The sequence below is a fragment of the Dermacentor silvarum genome, chromosome 7, assembly GCF_013339745.2.
Source record: "Dermacentor silvarum isolate Dsil-2018 chromosome 7, BIME_Dsil_1.4, whole genome shotgun sequence".
Classification (NCBI taxonomy): domain Eukaryota; kingdom Metazoa; phylum Arthropoda; class Arachnida; order Ixodida; family Ixodidae; genus Dermacentor; species Dermacentor silvarum.
The window spans coordinates 101766755-101783970 of record NC_051160.1 but is presented as its reverse complement, the minus strand read 5'-3'; the positions used below and the strand labels follow the sequence as shown (position 1 = coordinate 101783970).

At 48.7% G+C, this 17216-nt stretch overlaps 1 protein-coding gene across 1 annotated transcript in view; it reads right to left on the bottom strand.

Moving 5' to 3' along the window:
• Positions 1–251: 251 nt before the first annotated feature.
• LOC125946904 (protein bunched, class 2/F/G isoform-like) overlaps positions 252–17216 on the bottom strand; it is a 28642-nt gene continuing 11677 nt past the window's right edge. The window contains exons 4-7 of the mRNA XM_049671084.1: positions 14906–15187; positions 6906–7002; positions 5436–5474; positions 252–1890 (exon numbers count right to left, since the gene is read on the bottom strand). Of these exons, the coding sequence (XP_049527041.1) occupies positions 1532–1890; positions 5436–5474; positions 6906–7002; positions 14906–15187 (777 nt within the window). The 3' untranslated portion in view covers positions 252–1531. The remainder of the gene's footprint in view (positions 1891–5435; positions 5475–6905; positions 7003–14905; positions 15188–17216) is intronic.

The following is a 17216-nucleotide window of genomic DNA, read 5'->3' as shown; positions in this document are numbered from 1 at the left end:
GAGAGGCCAGGATAGGCTGTTGTCCTTGTAAAACACGTTAACGGGTCCAGACCAATAGACTCGGCCCCACGACATCTGGACTCCGGCAGCGACGACTCGGACTCGTTCAGAAAGTTTCTCTCCCCCCAAATTTAGTAGGCGTTAAGAACCTGCTATTATATACTTGCTTCGGAAGACTATAATGACAATAATACGCCGCAGTGCCCCGCTGAAAATCTTCAGTGCTCGTTTTATTTATAAGGCTACATTTCTCGCATAGCCCATCAATATTGCTGAGACAGTCATAGGCTGGCAATTACAACGACTAGGAGTCTGAGCCCATTACAGCTCTCGCTGTAAATATGGGGCGACCGAGTAGGCGTTATACGGCGACCGTTCTCGGTGCGCGACATGAAGCGCTTGTTGCTCCCAGTACGTGCTATATATACAGAGCAACAACAGAGACTATGAGTACCACACAATGCATGGTGCATGTTCTAAGCACTTAAGAAATATTGCTCCGCAACTTAATTTTTGGTAGGTAGAAGCTGCACTTTTTAATTTAGATAATGTTTCTCTAGTGTCTGCCCACTGTAAACAAAAGGATTCCTTTGAAGTTTCAAGAGACAACCGTAAAATCCTTTTACTTAAAGCTTGTTTCACATAAACTTCATTTAATGGGTCCGTGTGATAACGCACATTCTCGTTTCAGATACATCCTCGTCAAAGATAAGGGTCGTCTGGTTAAAAACATTTTTAAAAGTGCCCATGTGACAAGCTAGCCCCGACTTCTCCAGCTTATCGCGCGGAAGGCCGCGTGGTAAACCCCCGATTGCAAACACACTGCGCGATTTGCCCACGTAAGCAAAACAAAACAAGAACTTCACCAGGGAAGCTCGTAATTTAGTAGCCAAGATGCCGCGCGTGAGATATGATACTGAAATTTGCGTTAGACAACCCACGAGTCATGTCCACTGCGCTATAATCAATCGCGCAAAAGACAAGACGTACAGTTCAGGCGGCGATATTTCGAAACCACTGAAACCGATATGCTTGTCACTTGAGCTCAGAATGTTCACCGCGATGACTATAGCTTCTGCAGATGACCGTCTCCTTCGCATATTGTCTTCTTGCGGTGACGAGCTGGTCTTGAAACGCGAGCACCTGAGAGAAGACGTTTCTGAACAACCTGTGCAGCGCTATGTTTTGCTAGACGTTCACAGCGTCAGCGCTTATACGTGAGCTATATGCGAAATGTAACGGCTGTTGCTTTATACGCTCCGGGGATCAAAGCGCAAAACGCGTTGTTCGACGCACCGTACGACAAGAATGCGAAAGTTCACGTTGCACTCAAACATCTAAAGCTCCGGGATGGTGTGGATAAACCTTCGCTAAAGGTTTAAGACGACGTGAGTGGTGTGCATCAGACGTCGCGGTCGTGTACTGATGAAGTGCTTCGACAGCTCATTGCGATAGTGCAGGACATATAGCCGAGAACGTAGAAGATCCGATGCGCGTCGTGTAGAAGGGCCACTCTCTCGCCGTATCCGAATCAGTCCAGGGACGAAGAGGACATGCTGTACTTTGGCTCGTACAAATCGGGCTCGTCGTGCAGAGGACTGCGACTCCTGGTCCCCTTGCTTTCCGAATTGGGGTCAGAGGTCGTCGAAGAGACCTGCTGGTCCTGCAGTGGCTGCTGCTGGTCATGCGGTTCCTGCTGGTCAAGCTGTTCCTTCCGGTCGTGCTGTTCCTGCAGGTCACGTTGATCTTGCTGGTCGTGTTGGTCCTGCGTTTCCTGCTGGTCCAGCTGCTGGTCCCTCGACGTCGAGGCCACGTCCGAGGCGACCGTGGTGTTGGACGAGAAGCGCTTGGCCGCGGTGCTCGTCGAGGGCACCGTGTCAGTTGAAGCGGCTGGTGAAGTGAAGAAAAAAAGTGGGAGAGGATTCGAGAATCAGTTGGCGTGTTTAGTGTGACGCAGAATGTACAGTAAACCCTCGTTAACTCGAACTCTGATATCTCGAATTATCGGATAAGTCGAATTTTTCCCCTGGCACGGTATCAACCAACGCCACCTAGATAGCACAAGGCCTACACATACCTGGCCCGACTGCCATAGGATCTAATGGGGATGCTCCGGCGTAAGCAACAGTGATTTTGACGTCACGAAAATGCTGAATAAAAGACAGTACCAAAACGTTTTTTTATTGGTACTTTTTGGCACAGCTGTGGTATCGCCAAAAAGTGAAACCAGGGCCGGTAATTTGTTGCGATGCCTTTTCCGATGATAATGCCTTTTCGTGCTTTTCGCGCTTGGTCAGCGGTCAGAGCGACGGTCCGCTCACGTTATCAACGAGATCAGCCGGCCGTGAGCGCTGGGTGATAAGACTACAGCATAGAATAAAGCATAACGCATGGCTACAAAATACCGGCTTAGGCTTGCAATTTTGTCCCAATGCCTTTTGCTTGATTCTACTTCACCCTCGACTACAGTTCTCGGCCGGGCTGATCCCACTGATTACGGGGGCGGAGCGTCGCTACGACCGCCGACGCGCGCAACGAACGCGAGAAAGAGTAGCATCGGCCATAAGTCGGCCAGAGGTGAACGCGCCGCCACTTGTAAACGCGCAAGCCACGCACGGCAGTGCCTCGATGCCCGCTGCTCGAAGGCAGCTGCTGTGCGTGGCTGCGCTGGCGGTGGTCACGTTACTAAGCAGGGCGGTGGCGGGCGCCTTACCGCGGCGTTTAAGCGCAACGCACGGCATGCCGCTTTCCAAAGAGATCTTTCGCCATATTGGAAAGGCGTCATGTTGGCTTTACGCGGTGGTTATGCTTATATTCTAGTGAATTCGGCTACCTCGAAACTCCGCCTATCTCGAATTTTTTTTCCCAGTTTTTACTACTTCGAGTTCACGAAGCATTACTGTAATTACTGTACGAGTAACCAACGCAGGTATCCAATTTTCCGATAGCACGTTGTTCGCGCTGGCGGCCATCTCAAGCTGTAGGGTAACCAGTAGTGAACTGATTATTCAGATACCATTATTAGCTTTTTAAGTATTAACCTAATGGCACATGCTGTAGTTGCGGAATTGAAGATCGTTCGTTCTCCTGGCATTGGACATTTGCTATAGAAAGCCTGTCACAAGCATTGGTTTTTCGGATATTTGTCAACGTAATCCTCGTAATCTGCGTTCCATGAAACCCAAATGGGTTTCATATAGACAAAAAAGAAGAAAAACCACTCGTTATGTAACGAAGTGTTTTTTTTTTCTCACGAAATTACGAAGTGGCAACCACTAAGCATTCGAAAACCATCTTGAAATCGTATGTCTCTTGACCACGCAGTGCTAATGTCGGCGTTGTTAAGTCTGTGAACACGCTACCAGTAATGGTTGGATCACATGTGGAAATCACAACGTGTACTCCCAATGTTAATAGTTCAATTTTAATAGTTGAATTTCACTTCAACAAATTTGTGGCTGACGCACACTGAATTTCTGTATAACGTGTTGGCCGGGGAGATAAATATTTTATCTCTGCTGAACGGCCGTCAGATGTTTTTGGGGGGTCTTTGAGGAAACATCCGGTATATCTAAATTTATGCACAAGAGAACATGAGGACATCGCGAAGGTCGAAGGTAAGAAAAATTACAGGTGTCACGTTAAAAAATAACACAAGCCACAAAGAGAACACATGCCAGTTCATAACGTTATATTATACGTCGAAATATAAGTGCAACGAGAAAGCTATTAACGGACATATATGCGATGCACAAAAGCAATCAAAGGGCCTTTATAACGACAGAACGGGTACCAGGACAGCAAACATGCAATAGTTCGTGACAGAGGAATGAATGATGAGTATAGTGATAAGAACACACGTGATTAGTGACATAAGGACGAACCTCGCCGTCGCAGGACAAGTTCCATGGACAGCGAATTTTGGTAATTAATATTTTGACGATGTCGACAAAATTAACGTACCTAATGCGCACAATTATACTGCACGAGAACATTTCTGACATTCAATACTCGCGGACAACTTTCTGCGACAATGAAGGGAGAGCGACGGGGGCAGAGCTCCTGCTGTGCCAAGGAGTCCGGCAGCGTTTGAGAGGGCTTTTCGTTTCTTCCAACATATACCTAATCAGCGTAGCTTCCACGTGGGCACGTGCGACGGTTACACATTTGTCCAAACGCGGTGGAGATAAAGAGAAAGATAAGTCAAATTTACAAAGTCAGGCTATATATGTTTTGTATTACTTTGCTGTTGTAAATAGCACGCGTTCGTTATCTCTTTCCCAGCATAAACTAATGCGGACGAGAATGTGGGACTGCTTTCAGGAGCGCTCTAGTATACTTGTGCGTGGTTTGCCTCCGTAGCTTTCCGTTCATTGTAGCAGAACGCTCTCCGCGAATGCTGTAAAACATGGCCGACTCGTGCGGTCTCGACAAAACTCGAGTAGAAGAACTCGATCAACCGCGTCAAACATCCAAGACGTACAAAACGCACGGGCATGGAGCCAAAATATAAAGATGTAGCCTGCAGCAGAGTGCCCCAGCAAACGTCGCACGCGATATAACATCATCATGCCTCACTCGAACTTGTCGGGATGACAGGTGCTTTAATGCGGCGACCAGTTCGCCCTACTGAAGCCAGATGGCGCTGCCAGTCTGCTTCGCGCCTCCGTCCATAGGTGGCCTTGTGTAAAGCCACAATTCACAGGGAACAGCGGCCGCGCACAGTCAATGAACAATTAAGGTAGTCGGAGTAGTAGTTAAGGAAGTGGTGCAGTAGCCGCATTACATTAGTCGTAACTTCAACGCGATGGCGTTAAGGTCGCCGTGTCGCAGGAAATCCGGCATCGGCGTCGGTCTCGGCGTTGGCGGCCAAGAAAATCATCCCGAACCGCCCCGACCACGCAGGCCATCCACGTGGCGCAGGGGCGCTGGTGAACTAACTGAGTTTCTCAAAGTAAAATGCGTCAAAAAATCGTAAAGTACGACTTAACCACAACCTACAGGCATAATAGCGTCGGATTGTAATTTGAATATACGAGAAAACACAATTCTGTTACGCGGGAACTCAAACACAAACTCTTTCTCCAGCATTTCTACCGTTAATACAGCGGCGCGCCCCAGTCGTTGTTCCTTGCAAAAACATCATCCAGATGGCGCTCGCCTCCTCGGCAGCGGCGCGCCGAGGCGAAGGTGCAGAAAAAAAAGAAAGCAGCAGTTGCCGGGAAGCCTGACCAACAGTCAGGGATCTTTAAATGCTATCGCGTTCCAGTCCTAAAGGCGAAGCTTAAGCGTTCTCCAAATTTTTCTTTTCACGATGCTTTTGAGTCATAAATGCGTACAAACCAGTGACCAAGATTTCCCGTTTTTCGCACTCTTGTTCGTTTCATATATGATTTGCTATGATAATACAAAGTATGCATTGAAAAATTGCGTACCATTTTGGACTGTGACACTACTTGAGACGAGGCCCGGACCTGGAGGAAAACAAACTAGCATGAAGTCTTGAAATGAGCCTGGTTTCACCTCCATGCTCTCATTCAACATTTGGCGAAGAAATCTTGCTTTTTATCATTCGTCACCCCAAGAGAGTCACCGTGCTGCTAATGCTTTTACACATGCGGTACCAGCTAAATATCTACACGACTTCTAAAGAAATTATGTAGGGCTGTGTGCTAATTGTGGCTTACATCATGCATATGTCCACTGTATAGTATCGGTTATTTTCCTATTGCACCTTTTTAATTAGTCGATTGCATTTAGAAAACTTGTTATCGAGCTTACAGAAATATAAAGTGCCCTGAAATAGTGTGCAGAGGAAAATTCCAAGTGAGGGCTCCGACGCGCCAACTTTTGCCTAAATGCTATTATAGTTCCTTTTTTTTTTTTTGAGGGTGAGGGGGATCGTTTGGTAATTAAACATGTGATACGCTCGGCAAAAGTGTTGCGAGGAGGCACCTTCTTTTTTGTTGTTTTTGTTTCTTTAATTCCATACATTCTGCAAGTGCGGTTCTCCCCGCACCTAGTTTGATATAACGTCGATGGCGGACCTCGGGTTATAATTGCAATTAAGGTGTCAACATTCGGGCAGCTGACACATTTCCTGCTGCCTTCCCTCCCTCGCACCATCCAAGCTTTAAAACGCGTGTCTTAGTTTTAACAGTGCTACTATACCTGGAATGCGGCCATCTTGGTTAGGGCAAGTTAGCTGTCTGAGAAAGCCTGCGTACGGAATTTCGCATATACCCTATAGTTCAGTTCCGGGGAGTGAAAAGACTCGTCAGAGAACTGTTTCATCGGCACCTCTGCTACTAGGAGACTAAAGAGAAGGTATTCATTTCGGACTAACTGAAAAACGGGAAGCACTCAACACCGTATAGAGGAAAGGTACAGATGGCTGAAAGGTCTGTTCGCATGCTCACCGCTTGATTCACTTGTTCTACGCGTGTTTCGCCAGTCGCCATGGCTAATATACTGACGACGGTTCCATGCGATCTCTCTCTCCGAGACGTTCGCTGGTTGCATTGGAATGATGAACCTTACTTAACGTGTTCTTAGGGGTGGGCAGCGCTACCCTGACGCATAGGACAAATGAAGTAGACGTTACGTCAGGGTAGTGCTGCCCACCCCTAAGAACATATCAGTTACCAACTCGCCCCGCTTGCTGTGTTCATTCAGCTTATTTAACGCGCGACTACATGGATGGGGCGCTGTTTCGCATCTGCATGCGTACATCGTGAAAACTATGGAGCACAGTCGGCGCCTCACCAAAGCTTATTCTCAGCGGTGTGTGCGTGCGCGTGCGAGTTGAGGGCGTGAGCTTTCCTAGCTTTCATGTTCGAAACAGACGCACACGCATGCAGGCTCATTCGGTAAGTGGAAACTGCTACACTGCCCCGCGTATATACCCTGTCTCGAGATGCCCAAGTTGTTGTTGTTGACCGACTCGTCCGAAGTGTCTTCGAAGAGATCCGTGAACAGGAAAATCGGGTCCTCCGAAACATCCTGCAAGGAAAATAGCGAGCACTTGAGCGCGACGTGCCGAGCGAACCCTGTTGCGCGGCCTGACAGCTGCAGTTTTGTCTTTACCGGTAACCTTCCAGGAAAAAAGAATGAAATTCTATAGGGTTTTACTTGCCAAAACGTGATATGATTACGAGGCACGCCGTGGTGGGAAACTCCGGAGAAATTTTGACCCCCTAGCAGGGGCGTAGCCAGAAATTTTTTTCGGGGGGGGGTTCACCGGCCCGACTAAGGGGGGGGGGGGGGGGGCAAGCTTCTGCTTTCCTCTAGGTCACGTGATCGATAATAAATGTCGGTAGTTTAAGCACACTCTATACATGTATATCAAAGACATGCTCCCCCCCCCCCCCCCCCCCCCGTGTGCTTGTGCGTGTGCTTGTGAAGAAATTAAGTAAAACGTAACGTAAGCTCAGTAAATACAGTAAGTACGACAGGTACAATGGGCGTTTGGAGCAACGGTCTCTCATCGCGCCACTGAATGGACCAGTCTTCGAAAACGCATCATTGAGACGACCCGTGCGATCGGAGAAGACATCATTAATTGTTAATTTCCGTTAAGCGTAGATGGCGTCGTTCTCCTCGGGGCGAAGTGCGTTTCACAAGTCAAGGACGGCTATACGCGTGAAAATGCACGTGTGACCAGGCTATACCTACTCCCATAGCAATAGCTTGTTCGCTGCGTCTTCGCGCTAGAAAACTTAAATACGCGCAAAAACGCGTAAGGTTTTTTTTTTTTTTTTTTTCGAAGCTTTCTACGCCCTGCTCCCTCATACGAGAGGGTTGCATTTCCCGCGGCAAGTGCATGGGCCGCTGTGTCTTCCGCTGTGTGCGAGCGTGCAGCCGTCATTTGCCTTTACGTAAACAGATTCAGAATTGTACAGAATATTTCACCGCACAGCATAGATATGGCACGTGTACGCATTTTAAGAAGTGCGTGCAATTCATTTCTGCTTCACTTACGCCGGTGCAAACAGGAAGCGGCTTTGTACCTCACAGAATCTCGACTTATTGGTGTACTAGTGATGCAGGAAAGAACTCCGGTATTTTTTAGCACATAGTGCACATAATTTCTCAGGACGCGTGAACTCCGACGAGAACTGTCAGCGCCTGCAACAAGAGTTTATTTACGCTGTACTGCGCACAGCAGTAATTCATGCTTGTCGGCTGTCTGTTTCGTGTGTACATTGCTGGTTTGGGATTCCACAACTGAAACAGCAACACCAGCCTTCCGTAATTGCTGGTTTGTGATTCAACAACACAACAGTAATTACCAGCCTTCCGTAGGGGCGCAATCGCAAACAAGAGACGTTTCTCGCGCAGACTAAGCCTTACGTTCACACTTGGGAAGCGGCAAACGGGCGGAAAGGCCAAAGCGGCCGGAAATTTTTTTCCGCGCCTGTCCAAGTTGTTCACATTTGTTTTGCTACCGCCGCGGCCGCCGCTGCCGTTTTCGTCCAGATCCATCTCGTCTGCGTACGTTTGTCGGCGTGGTGGCGCTCATTATCGCATTATGTCGAGCGGTATGTTCATTCTTTGACCCACGTACCGCCATCAAAAGGGATCATTTTACGCAACTTCGCGTGTCATCTGCTACCTTCGCTAAATTCCTCGTTGGCGTTCCGTAATTCTCCGCACACGGGCGCGGTGGCGCTGAGTCACAGGTTGGTGCCTAGGCGTGAGAATATTTTTTAATAGCTTTTATTTACAAGTTGTAATAACATTTCATCATTTCGTATTGTCGGCGCCTCCAGGACACCAAAGGGGCAACGGGAACACCACAGCTAAAACCCGGGCTGGCCCTTGTGTTGGGGCTCGCCAAAGCCTGCGCGTCCTACGTGAGACCTACGCTCCCAATCTACCGTCGCGACGAGAAAAGCACCCCGCGACTTCTGCAACATACCGTACACGTGCGAGGAGAATTATGGAGCGCCAACGAGGAATCTGCCTAACTATTGTCTGCCGTAGAAGTGGAAGAAGAAATGGCTTTTATACTTCTACCTACTTGTTTTCTAGAAATGGACAATGAATAAACGGAAGACGTGGACACCTCAGAAACGGCGGTGGTGGGTTCGCCTGGCTTTGCAAAAGCGCGAGAAGTTGGGTCACGCCAAGGCTTCGTTGCCGCACCTCCGGTCGCGCGACGTTGAATACTATCGCGAGTATTGCTGACAGTACGTTTTAGTGCCACTCTTGTCGTAAAGCAAGGGCTGGTTCTTGATCGCGTCGATCAGCATTACAGCCTACACTTCTGGTGCCATGTTCAATTTTACGACCGGTTGTTTACATGCTAGTGTAGCTTGCAGTGAAGCAGAACGACTTTCCGCCGCGTTTCCACTGCGCCATGGCGAAAAAATCGGCCCGAGACTGATTTGGCTCGCAGCCTGTTTTTCTGCCTGTTTTGCCGCCTAGGCGGGCGGATTTTTGCAAGATTTTGCCGCTTCCTACAGCTTCGAGACCAAGTGTGAACGTAGCCTAAGATCCTGCGCGAGCGCGGCCTAACCGGCACCTGACGGGAAGCGGCGGAAATGTATACCGGAGATTTCGACCACCTGGGGTCTTTAACGTGCACCTAAATCTAAGTAAACGGGCCTCGAGCGTTTTCGCCATCATCTAAAATGCGGCTGCCGCATTTGTTGCTTCATTTGTTGCACATTTGTTGCTTCACAATGCGGCCGCCACATCGCCCAACCAAAACTTCACAGAGTGTCAAAGCCTTGTCAAACAGCGTGACAGTTTTTTCCATATGCAGACATGATTCGCTGTAAATTACCAACCAAACGGAAGCGCCCAGGAATGAAATTATGATAGTAGCACCGGTTTCATGAATTATGTCAGCGCGAAGCGACGAAAACAAAGGGCGGGTAAGTGGGGGGGGGGGGGGGGGGTGCGGAAAAAATTTCGGGGGGGGGGGTTGAACCCCCCTAACCCCCCCCCCCCCTGGCTACGCCACTGCCCCCTAGGGATCTTTAACGCGCACCCAAACGCACGGTATACACTGGTGTTTTTGAATTTCACCCCTATCGAAATGCTGCTGCCACGGTCGGGATTCGATCCCGCGCCCTCGGACACCACGGCAGGTAACCTTCCATAAAGGCCATGTGCAAAAATTTTACGTGGAATGTCGTAATCTTGGGAACTGGCATTACGAAAGTGACGCTGTCTAAGCGGGAGGTTGTCGAACGTAATGCGACATCATCGCCGTATTTTAGCGCGTACGGCCTGGTGAAATTATTTACAACGTTACTTGGTGAAAATTTTATAATCAGATAAACACGTAGAGCGATTCGTCCTGCAAAAATCATCCAACTCCGACTGATGAGCCAGGATTTCTCTGCCTGTTTAACGATAATCGAACTAAACAAAAATAAACAAGAAACTGCGACAAAAGAAAAGATAAAAACACAAGAAAACTTATGCGGATATTTGCATTTCGACGGGGGCGAAATACAAAAACGCTCGCGTACTCAAATTTAGGTTCTCGTGGGCCCCAGGGGGTCATTGACCCCAGGGGGTCAAAATTAAACCGTATATAGTCTGACACTACGGCGTGCCTCATATTCCGATTGTGGGTTTGGCGCATACAGCCCCATAATTCTATTAAAGTTTAATACATCTTACCACGATGCAATGTGCCGTGTCAGGGAATGACAATACTAACCTTGACGGAAGTTATGAACAATGGCGCACAACAACGCCTCAAGGAAACACGTCGTCTCGCTGTGCGTTCCGCCTACCACGCAAACAGAAGTGCTGCACGCAAGGTAACATTTACCATCAACTCACCACTCTCGTATAGCGGAACAACCGTTGAATAAATTAAACATTCGCCGTCAACATCACCACTAAGTACGGTCAATCAAAGCTATACAGCACAGAAAGCTTCGATTATACGTCGACTCCAACAGCGCGTGAGATCCGCATGATTTTTTTTTTTTTTTTTTCACCATTATGGCGGCCGGAGATGCATGCAGATGCAACGAAGGCGCTCTAACGCAGACTGAGGCGACATTAATGGCGACATCCCACACGCTGTGTGCTACCGCAACGTGCTAGACACATTCTATGGTCGGGTACAACTTTAGAAGGCAGCGGCATTTGCCCCACAAATGCGGATGCACACGAGCCTCCACCAATGAGCGCGCTCTCTAGACTGACGTCATGAGCCGGATGGAGAACGTGGCAGACCGCGCTTCGAACTGGGCCGAGTCACGTCAGTGGGACTATTTCTTTAGTCGTGGAGTCAATCACCTGCCGCGCTTCGCTCATCTGCGCGGGGCCTCTCCTGCCTTCTTAAGTTCTATCCTACTATAGTATATAACGCAGACGCATTCATGGAAGTGTAAAAAATAGCAGATGGCTTTAGGAAGGTCGCATAGCTGCCGGGACCTTCGTACCAGCAAATAAGGAAGGCATGGTGGCGCATATGTTAGCATATGTAGGAGTCGTGCACGTTTTACTTGACGTAGCGTCACAACGCGTCCCAACAAGCACAGCTTTTGCAGGTTACCTGTTCCTATATCGCTCTGATGTGTAGTAACAGGTATGCTTAGACATCAGGCTGGAACTCTCAGTCACCTGACATTTCCGCGAGAACCGATAACACACAATAGGATGGATAGGTGGGCTAGTTTTGGTAATGCGTTATTAGAAAACTTAGAGCGCTCTAAACACACAGGACGTAGAAAAGTAAAACACACCACACGCGCTAGAAAGGTAACACACACCACACGCGCTTTGGTGTGGCGTGTGTTCCTTTTCTATACGTCGTGTGTGTTTATAACGTTCTAAGTTTTCCGATAACACACGTTGCATTGTCCTACCCAGCACGTCTGCCAGTTGCAGGAAGAAGTTGTCGAAGGTGCTGGCACGAGCTACGGTTGTGCATATCTCTTGTGGCGGGAACAAATGATGAGCTTATGAGTTTTCTTAGCTTCGCGGAGGCGCGCCTTATTGCTGCTTCCGTCGGCGCTAATTTTGAGCACTAAAGTGCGCATACGTCTGTTTTTTCACCGAAAGACTGCGCATCGCGAGAACGAGGACTTTAGATGACACACACAGGCGCATATTAACGCCATTGCGTAAATGCCCCGTGTCGCAGAAAATCTGGCGTCGGCGTGGGTGTCGGCGTTGGCACCGGCGTCCACGGCCCAAAAAATCATTCCGAACCACCCCAACCACGCACGTCCTCCGCGTGGCGCAGAGGCGTTAGTAAACTAATCGAATTTTGTTAGCCTATTGCTTGTAAATGTCCTGTGAACGCGTCACTCTTAAAGCAACTCTTATGTAGGATCAACTCATTATTTTCTACGAGGCTACGCACACAGGTTCACATAGCCCAATTTGAACTGCCCAATTTTCCAATTTTCCTGAATTTAGTTACCCTACTATGCCCGATATACAAGTCAGCCCTCACGGCATCAGCAAACTCATTGACAATCTTAAATTGTCATCTTCTGCAGGCATCGACGGAATTAACTCCAAGGTGTTAAAAAATACCAAGCATAGTACAAGTGTCATTCCTGTCTCACATTTTCCAAGAGTCCCTGTCATTAGGAGTGGTGCCACAGGACTGGAAGGTGGGCAAGATCATCCCAGTCCCAAAGAAAGGTACTTCGTCATCACATAATAGCTATCGACCGATTTCATTAACGTGTGTGGCTTCAAAATTAATGGAGCACGTCATTTATTCGCATGTAACCAAGTTTCTAATCTCTGTTGACTTCTTTCACCCGCAGCAACATGGTTTTCAAAAAGGTTTATCTTGTGAGACCCAGCTTGCATTATTTACTCATGACATCAGCTCAAGCATTGATCGCAATATTCCCATAGACGCCCTGTTCCTCGACTTCGAGAAAGCCTTTGACAAGGTACCACACAAACGACTATTCCTTAAGCTCTCACACCTAAATCTTAACCCCTTTGTCTTCGACTGGCTGTGCGACTTCCTACACAACAGGCAACAGTTCGTCTGTATTAATGGGCATACTTCCTCATTAGCGCCTGTTATATCCGGAGTTCCTCAGGGCACCGTCCTCGGACCATTACTTTTTTTAATCTACATCAATGACCTACCGACAAACATCTCCTCCTGTATTCGACTTTTCGCAGACGATTGTGTCCTTTACCGTCCTATCCATAGCTTCCACGATAACATTTCCCTTCAAAACGATTTACTAACTATTGAAAACTGGTGCAGAACTTGGCTAATGTGTTTAAATATCAAGAAGACTTCGCAGATCTCATTCCACCGCCGAGCTTCCTACCAAGCACATAGGTACGTCATTTTTGGCTCCGAATTATCTTTATCGTACAAGTACCTTGGTATCACAGTGACTAATGACCTCAGCTGGTCACATCATATAGGAAGCATAACAAATGAAGCTAACCGTGTCCTTGGCTATGTCCGGCGTAACCTTAAGTTTACCCCTCCTCACGTAAAATTGCTAACGTACCAAACGTTCATTCGTCCCAAGCTGGAATACGCATGCGCAGTTTGGGACCCGTACCAGATTAACCTACAGAAATCTCTTGAGTCTATTCAAAACCGTGCTATTAGATTTGTCTTCTCAGATTATTCATACTATTCTAGCGTCACTTATCTAAAACATACGGCTAATCTTCCCAGTCTTGTGTCACGCAGAAAAATAGCGCGCCTGTCCCTCTACCACAAGTTTTATCACTCGTCTCTTGCTCACTCGATTATCGTACCTGCTCATCGCCTTTCGCTCCGCAACAGTCACTCTAAAGCTGTATACCCACCACCTGCGCGCACTACTGCGCACCTCAACTCATTCTTCATTCGAACAGCGAATGACTGGAATCATCTGCCCACCGACGCTGCGCACCACTCCGACCCGTGCCACTTCAAGTCATTCATCGAAGAACTCGTACAAATGTAACCCACCCCTCATGTAATACCCCATACCAGGGTCATTTGAGGTATCAATAAATAAATAAATAAATAAATAAATAAATAAATAAATAAATAAATAAATAAATAGCAGCAGCTTGTAAACAGCCTTGACACGATGACGACCGATGAACACGACGATGACGCCATGGCAGAGACGGTGACTGCACCGCGCCGATAACATGACGCTTCTTTGATGGGCATCAATGACAGCGATGATGTAGGATGCTTCAGGTGACGTGCGTGTGTCTAAAGGTATCGAGTTGTCCGGGGCTCACAAGTGCCGTTCCCAATCATGACTTATAATGCAATGAAGAGGTCACTGGAGACTGGATTTATTTCGGTATGCTGTTCACTTCTTCATGTACTCCACACATTTTACAAGTACGCTATAAACATCTTTACGCCTTTGTAGGTATATATGGTGTTCGGTTGTCCCATGGCTAACACCCCCACGTTTGAGGGGTGAGGTCTAATTGTTGGTGGGAACCGATAATGGCATCTCGTTTGCCGACTTTTTCTTGCAAGTCAAAATGAGGACAGCTGTGACAGGCGACATAAAAAAATGTATTAAATAAAGTTTCATATCTATCCCTGCGAAACTCCTGTGGGATATTTCTATGCGCGCAAGGCGGTCAGTGAGATAAGAGTTTCAACTACGTCTTTTGTCATCCCAAGTCTAGCTAGATCGCCAGTTGTCGTCCTCTATAAACTTTTGTAAGGCCCTAACGGTATAGTGTCACCCGTGTGACAAACAAACACCCTTAAGGGTGTAAAAATATTTACAGCGTAGCTTCAACAAAAGTGATGATTTATTTTCCGGAGGCCAGGCATCTGAGTGTACCCCTCGTCCTGTTCCAGCCACGCTCTATTACACAAATAATATATAGTACGAATAGCCCAAATCAACGCGTCGCTTCGACGGTATACACATATGCTGGAGCATTTCCGCGACTGCTCCATTCGGACGTATACCTGGAACGACGTGTTCGAGCGCTGTGGCTGGCCGAACGTGAAGACAGGAAGCGCGGGCGGCATCGGCGGAGGCAGAGCCAGCCGCGGCGGCGAGATTGGGGCCGCGGCGGTCGATGCCAAGGCGATGACGGCGAGCTGCTCCTGGGGTTCTTGCTGCAGATTTCTCAGCTGGCGTCGGGGGCTCAGAATGGCGTCCAGTGAGGCCGAAGACGTGGACGGCGTCATCATGTCGGCCAGCAGGCACGAACGGCCGGGCCCGGAAGGGGACAGGGGCCATGGTCCCTGGGAAGCGCGCCGAAACGCGAGGTGAAGAACCCGAAAAATAACCGCCCAAGCACACCGTGCAGACGGTTAACCAGCGAAGCTGAAACGTGCGACCCCGGTGTTTATCACTGGGTTAATCCCGATGGTACATTGAAGTCTTTCTCAATTATTGGTTGCCTCTTTAGGTTTCTTAATGAGGTTACACACACGTTCGGCTGCGAAGGAGAAAACGACGTCACTTACGGTATGCCCGCAGTCCGCCGTTGTCGCGTTGCAGCTTGGGATTTTTCAAAATTTAATTGCTGCAAAATTAAATATGTCCGTCACGTAATTAAGACAATTGAATGGCTGCGGGAGGCTATGGGTTCGATTCCCACCAGCCGCCGGGCACCCACTGGTTCAAATGGGTACAAGCGTGCCCCGGCCTAGCGTTCGGCTTTCTTCAGGGGTGATGCACTTGGGAAAGGAGCCTGCGCCCTGAATTCCGGTCGAAACCAACGTGAGCACGGAAAACAAGTGATGTCTGGGCCGCTCCCATGGTGGTCATTTCCCATGTGGCGCCCCAAGCACCTATTGAGGTGGGGGCGCCTTCGGGTTGAGGTCAAACACCCCTTCCAAGCGTTGAGGTCCCATAATGGCCGAGCACCAGGCCGGGACCGCGCTTGTACCTATTTTACCGGTAGGTACCCGGCGGCAGCACTTGCCTCCCACAGCCGCGGCGGATGCTCGTCCACAAGGCCGTCTGTGGTTGGACAAGAGGCGCCCAGAGACAAGTCCTGACATTTCTATGGGGCCCTCTTTCGAGATGTGAACCCCCACGACAGCCGAGCACCAGGCCAGGGGACATCTCTACCCATTAGAAAAACCGGTGGGTTCCCGGCGGCACTGGGATTTGAACTCGGTACCTCCCGCATACGAGGCGGATGCTCGACCGCTAGGCCATCGCTGCGGTCTTCAATGAATGCCATTTTGAAATGTGAGAAGCTGTGCGTCAGCACACCCTCCATAGCTTTATCAAGCAAGGAACGTGAATTTCTTAGATTGTAAACACAGGTTCAGTGAACTGCACTCGCATGCTTCTTAAGTTTTGATTTTTATTTTTGGTTGTTATGTCACGTGCGCTTTGAGCGGCCTATATAATGCGCATTGGGGTCATGAAATAAAACCAGTTGGAAGTTAGCGCTCGCCCTGTCACCTGTCCCCCTTTTTTCCCTTCTTACTCAAACTGAGTCGCGCTAAAGCAAGACAAGAATACGACGCACCAACTTGCCCAATCTGCAGTACTTCTGACTGTCGACTGTTTGTCCGAGTCCCGAGTAATGCCGAGTCGAATGCTTCCCCCACATCACCCACACCGCACACGCCACCCGAAGCTGGAAGCTTGAAATGCCCCGGCGATTCAAGGCATACTATAGCAACCCAGTCGTTGATCGTCGTGGCACTGCCAGCTAGTCCCCGCTTGGGACGTTCACCACGCTACGACCACCAAACCCCGCTGCGGCAGCCAACCCTCGCTACTGCCACCCACCCTCACTACTTTGTCTGGTTTGCCCTGACGTGTCCTAACTAGGCCCTCTGCAGTGGGGCCACGAAAGGAGAATGCCCGGATGGTGGAGGGTACAAGAAAGCCAGCAAGCTGCCATGTGTAGATCACTTTTGCTTTGCCCTAGCGTGCCGGAGCATGCACGCTGAGCGTTTCTTGTATGTTTTCTTTGGAGCACGCCGCTCACCCATAACTATGTATTAAACTTGTGTTATTTGTCTTACAGCGAAGCTGTATATGCCCCTCGTTGGTGGGAAAATTTCGTGGCGTAAACACAAAACTCCAGGTTAACAACTGAAGGCAAACGGCATATCTTTCTTTGCACTCAGGCACACAGCATATCTATATATACTTAGTGACATCAGCACGCTTTCATATATAAAAGGGAGACCCGTCTAGCAACTCATTCAGTTCATTCTAGGACTGCCATGGGTAGACCACGGAAATCAAAGACACCAGAAGAACAGCGTGAATACAATGATCGACCATGTGTGGTGTTTGATA